This window comes from Odontomachus brunneus, unplaced genomic scaffold (assembly GCF_010583005.1).
Source record: "Odontomachus brunneus isolate Ranch 3 - 2012 unplaced genomic scaffold, Obru_v1 Obru_scaffold_051, whole genome shotgun sequence".
Taxonomy (NCBI): Eukaryota; Metazoa; Arthropoda; class Insecta; order Hymenoptera; family Formicidae; genus Odontomachus; species Odontomachus brunneus.
Genome location: NW_022639501.1, coordinates 1,899,154 through 1,907,585, shown reverse-complemented (window position 1 = coordinate 1,907,585; position 8,432 = coordinate 1,899,154). Strand labels below are relative to the sequence as shown.

The window sequence follows — 8,432 nt, the reverse complement described above, 5'->3', positions numbered from 1 at the left end:
CTCTCTCTCTCTCTCTCTCTCTCTCTCTCTCTCTCTCTCTCTTTCTCTCTCTCTTTCTTTCTCTCAAGCGTTCAACCGAGTCTGCTGTCGCGCGGGCTTACTCGACATAAACGATGTCTTGATACTTATTAACTTTATGTAATGCAACGTGTACTCACGCTGAGACGTAGGCAAAGATTGCAATATCCTTTGCATGGTATACCGCGACTTCTCCTTCAGTCCAATTTTCAGGAACGCTGTACCGCAGTCCACCCATGTCTCAGGGTTTTGCTTGAATTTGCCAGTTATAGTGGCGATCAACTTCTCCAGCTCGGCCTGCCTACCGGCGTCCACATGCATGTCCAGCATATGCGTGTATACCTTCGGTGCGTAGTTTGCCTTCACCGCCTCCTGGAACACGTCGTTCAGGGACTCGGGCGTGCCGTACCTGGACTCTAAATTGAGCCAAGCTTTCCACATGTTCAGACGCTCGTTTTCTTCGTTTTATGTAGAAAAATAAACCCGCGCAGATTGGATTTGGTCAACCTGAATATTATCCCGTTAGACTCCCTGTATAGTACTTTAGCCTTTTTAATAACATCACCCACTTTCAGCCTCTCCTCTTCGGACACGTCAACTTCGCGGAAGTTGATTGTCTTGATAGCCCGTCTCGCGGCCGACCTCGCTTTGTCGATCTCTGTGGCTTGCAAATGGTACGCCATATATTGCAGCCACACCAACGAGCTGTCCGGGCTGGACTAGTCTGTCAAATTGGTCGATGGAGTTGGGCACCTGATTGCTCGCTAAAGCCTCTTCCCGCTGGCGAATCTCGCGTTCCTTCCGCCGTTCCTCTTCCCGACGTTCGGCTGCGCTCAGCTTCTTCTTCTTTAGCTTCGGCTCGTCCGTGGTCTTCTCTTCATCATCGCTGGACGTCTCGCTGACAGCTACTACAGCCGAGCCTGTTTTATTGTGCCAATTAAATCCGCATTCTGGAATATGTGATCTTTTTGTCGGCAACTTATCTTCTGCATCACTTTCGTCGGAAGAGTGGATGAATCCGCTGGTCTCACTTTTCTTTAGACAGGCTGTTTTATCGATTTTACTTTTGAGTTTTCTGTCGCTGCCAACACCATCATCAGTCGTTGTTTCCCTCTTCGGTTTTTTAAGCATCATGCTCGTTGAGGCAGTATCTTGTTGCTCGGACATTTTTCTCTTCAATTTTTTATTTGTGCTAGACAGCGGCTGTGTCTCTTTTTTTGGAGTTTCGAACGCAGATTTCAGCATTCCAATCGGAACGATACCGCACTGATTTCTCGCCATTACCACGTACAATCGGATCTTAGCGTGCACCGTGTAAGGCGTCAAGTCAGGAGAGAGATCGTTCAGGTGTCGACGGACCGGCAAAGCCACTAAATATCCTGAACCGTGACGTTTCACGAGGACGATTAGCAACCAGTTGCTGATCATCAGGATCTCTCCTCTCAGCACAAGCTTGTCAGGAAGCTCCGGTAGTTTTCTTTGCTTGGAGCTGATCCCGTTCACGATCCTTGGTAACAACGACACGTCCACGAAGTCGTGGACATAGTTCTTCCACAAAACTGTACCGAACACCTTATCTCCGACTTTAGGCTCGACGGTGTAATGATCCTTGCGCACTACGCCCGTCAGTTTATTATCTAGTCGAAGTACGAGACCGTGGTCGGTGATCTTCTCGATCTCGCCTGTGACTTTATGACCCAAAGTCACCAACGAAATCGGTTTGTTCTCGTAAAACGCATTAGTCGCCAGCTCCGACAATTTATTGAGGTATAAGCTCAAGACATCCACCGCCGACAGCATCTTCATCCCGTGCTCGACAGAGCTCTCCCACACGTCTTTCAACCCCATCGTCAGCGTCAATTGTTTCTCTCGTTTGTTAATAGCCGTAATTTTAACGAGCAATATCTGATTCACACGCAACAGCTCGAAGTCGCTAATATTCTTGTATGAGATAAATCCGAATGTGGAGTAATCCTCGACGGGCAAGATAACTCTCACGCCGTCCTGCGAGATGTCCCTGATCGTGCACGGAATGCAATCCCCTATCTTCAGCGTGTGAAAGTTTCTGTACTGCTCCTGTGTCACATAAGTGCGTGACATTATCACGCTCGGCTGTGTGGCAAAGACGTAGGCCGAGATAGTGTCGCCAGGAGTGCATTTCGACGCGAGTAGACCGCCGATTTCTATGCACGGAGACATGTGACCGGCCGGTAAGAAGCCAACCGTGACCTCATTGTCGGTCTTACGTACTCTCAGATGTATTCCTTCCATGGACGATTCCATTATTACTCCTTCGATCAGTTCCCCGATCTTCATGTTAATGGACTGTTGTTGTTTCTGTTCTCCCATGATTATTCTGAGTTTCATTTTATCCTCGTCCTTCTCGATCGAGTCGATCAGCACCGTGACGGTCTGTCCCAATGTGTAATTCCAATTCATATCGGACGTGTTGCTGTCCAATACAGTGCGTGGGACCCATCCTTTAATGTCGCCGTAAAATCTCACCAATAAGCCGTTCTTGTTTATCTTAGTGATTGTACCGTGATATTCCTGTCCACATCGCGCCTCACAGATATCGTGCATAACTGGTAGCTCGCTCTTTACTAACGACTGCTTCAACGTGAACCTTATGTTGCGTTTATCGTTGTTAATACTTAACACTCTCGCTTCGACGTTATCTTGAATTTGCAACACGTTTAAACCACTGTCGGATACATGTTCCGGTGCGACAATTCCGTAAATCTTTCCTGCTTGCACCTGTACGAAGCCAGACTTCGTGTCAACTCTTGTAACCTTGACAGTGAGAATATTACCGATTTTAAGGTCGCCGACTGAAAAATATTTTTGCTGCAAAATTTCATTCTCCATTGTACAGACATAAAGATGTTCCATCCAGTTATATGAGATTATCCTGCATCTATGCACAGAATCTTGTTTAAAGTTTGTCAGGATTTTGTCAAATGGCACATCGGTTCTATGTAGAGAAATGAACCCGCGCAGATTAGATTTGGTTAACCTGAATATTATCCCGTTAGACTCTCTGTATAATACTTTGGCATTATTAATAACATCACCCACTTTCAGCTTCTCTTCTTCGGATACGTCAGTTAGCAGACTGAAGTATGCGAATTTCACAGTCGGCATTACATACAATAATGTGCCGGTCACTTCTGTGTCATCCACATACTTAGATAAAGAACTGTCCAAGTAAATTTGATTTATGTATCCAATGTTATCTTTCCCAAACTTAACTTGCAAGCCATTCGAAAGCACTCTCGTTACGCGAAGTGACAATTTTGTTCCTGGCATTAGGACATCTAAAGATTCTATGTCGTGTATGCTGACACTGTTGACTATTTTCTTCTTAGCTGATAATGTGATAACAGAGACCTGATCTACTGTTTTTATCTCCTTGATGGCGCACATGATTTGATTACCTGGAACTGTACAATTTATAATATTAATATAATATAATGTTGAATTACATTATAAATTTGCTGTACAAATTTAATTATACTTACAATACTCCTTCTCTTTGTTGATATACTTTGTAGCAAGGAATGCTCTAACATTAGCTATGCCTGTGTCAACCACATAGCCATGATCCTCTATACTCTTAACAGTACAAACTATCTTTATACCTTTCACAAGATAATTATTATCAACATTTTGATTTATTAACTGAGGCTCCAGAGATAAACTATATAGCCATTTTCCATTAGGATTCACACTTTTAACATAACATACTACATAATCACCGACATTGTACAAGTCTGGTAGAGATTTAAACTCATCGGTTTGAACATCCTTTGAGTTAATTATGTTCTGTAACAGGTTTGTGTAAGATTCACCAAGATCTGTGACTTGCACACATCCCAGAAGTCCACCTGGTATAGACACAATTAATTCGTATTCAGTTACTTCAGAAATCCGACCAAGAATTATCATTCCTTCACATATTGTTGCATTAGATAAACGTTTTGCAGTATTGGCAACAAAATTTGTTTCTTTCACAATTGTGTCACTATATTGTTTATTAGATTTACTTTTATGTTTTTTATTAGGTTTAGGCTTCTGATCAAATACCTAAGATAGAAATATTATTTTATTAATTATAATTACATAATTATATCTTTGTATACAAATTTTTGAAATTTTTACATAGAACACCAAAATTTTTTAATAAAAAACCAAAATATTATATTAGTTTTAAATACAAAAATCTATAAATGGTTATTAATTTAACATCTTAAATCACATAAAATAAGAACAGGTAAAACAAGAATAAGTTTCTTAAATACATACCACATTTGAAGATTTCTTAACTTCAAGTTTCTTTCCTCCTCTAGGAAAGCTTTTCAATGTCATCTAAAAGTATTTTAAGTAATAATAAGATATTAATTAGAAAATAATATTAATATAGGTTAGGTTGTAATAAATTTGGGTAAATATGCAGTATTACGCCCCTATCATGCATTTTTTTTCAAACTTTGTAAATTTGTATATTTTTATGCATAGAATTGATTTCTGAAAACGAAAATTGTCGCTCACTTTTCGTTTTCTTGTTTTTTTATTTTTATGTTTTATGATGTTGGTAAGTAGGAAAGGCAAAGAATAGTTCATACATGCTTTTCTCTGCTCTAATCTCAAAAATGGGTGCAGAAGGCGCATCAAATAGCGTGAAAATCGGTATCGGCCAAAATGTATGGTGTAGTCGCTCTCAGGTTTCTTTCTAGTATACGTAACATCAAAGAGGAACATAAAAGCGGCCACAGGCCTGATTTCAACGGCCAGAGCTAAGCGCATTTTAGATAATCGATTTAGAGAATAATCGACTTCGAAAACATCAGAAAGATTAATCGATTTTTAATAAAATAAGAATCGATGCTTGATTTATCGATCGATGTTTGCCCATCCCTACTCACCACTGATGAGCGACCGCGCGACGTAGCACATGAAACGAGCTAGCGGCGATCTTATCGCAAAGCTAGATCATCTCTCGTCAGTCTCATCTTTCACGCGTTGCGTTCTGCGTAATTTTGGAAGGAAAATTTGGAAAATGGATAATATAAAACAATAAATAAATATACAAAATTTATGTATACAACACGTTAAATATTTGATTTAACATAGGAGCACGATATACAGAGTGGGCCATTTTATTCAATACACGCAAAAATCTCAAAAAGTTATTCAATACACGCAAAAATCTTCATATGCTACGTTCGCGGTCGCTCATTAGTGGTGAGACAGGAACAGAGCGATTGGACCTCTGTCCTTTTCTAACTTACTATTATTATATAGAAGTTTACTCTGCGAAAGTGCGTCTGAGTGCGCCTGACGGACGTAGTTTGGCGCATTTTGGTTAAATGGCGTATTAACCAAAATTGGCCATTTAACCAAAATGCGCCAAACTACGTCCGTCAGGCGCACTCAGACGCACCTTCGCAGAGTAAACTTCTATATAATAATAGTAAGTTAGAAAAGGACAGAGGTCCAATCGCTCTGTTCTTGTCTCACCACTAATGAGCGACCGCGAACGTAGCATATGAAGATTTTTGCGTGTATTGAATAACTTTTTGAGATTTTTGCGTGTATTGAATAAAATGGCCCACTCTGTATATCGTGCTCCTATGTTAAATCAAATATTTAACGTGTTGTATACATAAATTTTGTATATTTATTTATTGTTTTATATTATCCATTTTCCAAATTTTCCTTCCAAAATTACGCAGAACGCAACGCGTGAAAGATGAGACTGACGAAAGATGATCTAGCTTTGCGATAAGATCGCCGCTAGCTCGTTTCATGTGCTACGTCGCGCGGTCGCTCATCAGTGGTGAGTAGGGATGGGCAAACATCGATCGATAAATCAAGCATCGATTCTTATTTTATTAAAAATCGATTAATCTTTCTGATGTTTTCGAAGTCGATTATTCTCTAAATCGATTATTTTTTCTTCGATGTATAATGTACGATGTACCAAATTTTATTACTAAGACCTTTTTCTCATGATAATTTCACTAATGGCGAATTTGATTGGAAGCACTAATGTGCACCAGTGCACACTGAGGCCAATTAATAGTTTTATTAATAAATCCGAGATATTAGTTGTATATAGAGTTTAAAACCCCTTAGAGAATGCCAGGCAACAAGCAGTAGAAAGAGGGAATAGCCAATAGAAACCGACGCACATGTGAAAGTACAGTTTTTCATTGGCTATTTCTTATTCCTGTTACATGTCGCCTGACATTCTGGGTGCTTTCCAGTTGCTTAACACATCTTAAGACACACGTACACAAAACCACAATTTATAGGTTATATATTATTTAAAATATCTGGTAAGATAATATACAACCAATAAACTGGTTTTGTGTAACACAATGTACGCAACTGGAAAGCACCCTCTGTAAAGTCAGAATCAGACTACGCATTGGAGATTAATAACGTGTTCAACTGGCCCTGGGTTAATCGCTCCGAGAAAGATTAATGACGTCATAAGTCTCTACTAGCCAATCATAAAGCTTATAAGTACTTGTTCGACCAATAAACGTAGGCTGAATAACCCAGAATGGGTTAACCCAAGGCCAGTCGAACACGCTATTAATTTGATATTATTTTATGAAAAACAAAAAAATTAAAACGATTATCAATATTTTTAAGAAAATATCAATTATATAAAAACGATACTTTTGATAATCGATTAAATCGAAGTCGACAATTTTTTTTAGCCATGCCCAACCCTAGTGGTGAGACAAGAATAGAGCGATTGGACATCAGTCCTTTTCTAACTTATTATCATTATATGGAAGTTTACACTGCGAAAGTGCGTCTGACGAATGTAGTTAGGCGTATTTTGTTAGATGGCGTATCTAAAATGCGCCTAGCTCTGGCCGCTACAATCAGGCCGGTGGTCGCTCTCATGTTTCTCTCTAATAACATAAACTATAGCTTTTCACTAAGGCCGGTATTCATAGTTTGATCTTATATTTAAGATCATCTTAAGTACTGTCTTAAGATGTCATGAACCAATCACAGAGCCGTATTCGCATCTTAAGACATTACTTAAGGATGCTTACAATAACAAGAGTAGAGCGAGTGAAGTTGCCAATACATGGGAGCGTTCCAGCGTCGAGCGTTAAAGCATTAGCCAATCAACGTAACAAATTCCAGAACTGGAATTCCAGAACTGGAATTCCAGAACTGTGCATGAGCACACTGTCCCGACATTAATCCGATAATTCGCGTCGAGAGCGTGTAAAAATAATTAGCCAATTCGCGTACGTGTCACAATCTTAACATCAATCGATACACATGCGTTAACAGCCGTATTGATAATTGTTGCACGGACACGACCTTCGTAATATTCGATAATCGCACGCGCGCCTAATAACGTAACACGGGTGCGCTCGTTGTTTTCCTAACCGCAAGTAGCGAAATACGGCGAGCTTAATTCGAGCTTCTGCTTGACCTCGTCTCTCCTACTCACTCACTCTTTCTGTCTCGAGTATATCGCCTTACCTTGTCCTCCTTTCTTACGGAACACCTGAGGATTATCATAGGAAAGAAACGATGCCGCGCCAGTCGCCAAAGTCGATTATTGTGTTTACATGGATTTACTAAGGTTGAGGCAGAGAGGGAGGAGGCTTATGTGCTCACGACTTATCGATTTGTTTAGTTTTTTACTAGCACGAAGCAGCTGAACCACGCGATTAACTGTACACAGATAAGAATACGGACATGCTTTTTGAGCATCACAGAGAAATTCGTTGCAGCGAACATTACTTGGCACAATGCTCCGGAACACATTACGCACACACGCGCACGCACACACACACACACATATTAGGAAGAACTGTTTACCTAATTGTGAAGTAGGAATCACGTCGGACGCACGTGGCGGTGTTCGTCATGAGCGAAACTTTGCGACGAATCGCGTGAACTCGATATTTTGTCGAACACGACGGCTACGCGATAACCTAAATTTTTTTTGCGAGGGAATCGCAAAGCAAGTCCGCAAGAGACGATCTCAACGATCCTTCATAATCAAAAACACGAATTACACGTAAATACAAACGTTAGGATCGTCCTTAGCCGAAGGTCAATGTTGTTCCGCTTCGCGTCCTACCAAAATCGCGAACGTCCATGCGGCAAGTCAATCGTTATTGGGGAAGAAAGAAGCAAAAGAGAGAAAGAGAGAAAACAGAGAAAGAGGGAGAATAAGTAAGAGAGAGACACACAGAGAAAGAGGGAAAGAAGGTCGATGAAAATACATCGACGACGGGGAGCAGGAAGAACGGGAATGTAGCTCGCAACCGTGCGAAAAATCCGGAAAAACGACTCGACTCGACGCATTCGTCCGTTATCGAGACACACAACCGTGACACCTAGCAACCGCACGTGTTTCCTCGCTC

The 8,432-nt window shown here is 40.7% G+C and overlaps 2 protein-coding genes across 2 annotated transcripts in view; both read right to left on the bottom strand.

Moving 5' to 3' along the window:
• Positions 1 to 500, bottom strand: part of LOC116845407 (protein RRP5 homolog) — a 1,855-nt gene extending 1,355 nt beyond the window's left edge. Inside the window, exon 1 of the mRNA XM_032818065.1 lies at positions 159 to 500. Within this exon, the coding sequence (XP_032673956.1) occupies positions 159 to 459 (301 nt within the window). The 5' untranslated portion in view covers positions 460 to 500. The remainder of the gene's footprint in view (positions 1 to 158) is intronic.
• LOC116845309 (protein RRP5 homolog) overlaps positions 1 to 8,432 on the bottom strand; it is a gene marked incomplete at its 3' end in the record, with an annotated part of 27,761 nt that overhangs the window by 18,120 nt on the left and 1,209 nt on the right. The window contains 5 exon segments of the mRNA XM_032817828.1: positions 203 to 390; positions 465 to 735; positions 737 to 3,461; positions 3,540 to 4,104; positions 4,324 to 4,386. Of these exon segments, the coding sequence (XP_032673719.1) occupies positions 203 to 390; positions 465 to 735; positions 737 to 3,461; positions 3,540 to 4,104; positions 4,324 to 4,386 (3,812 nt within the window).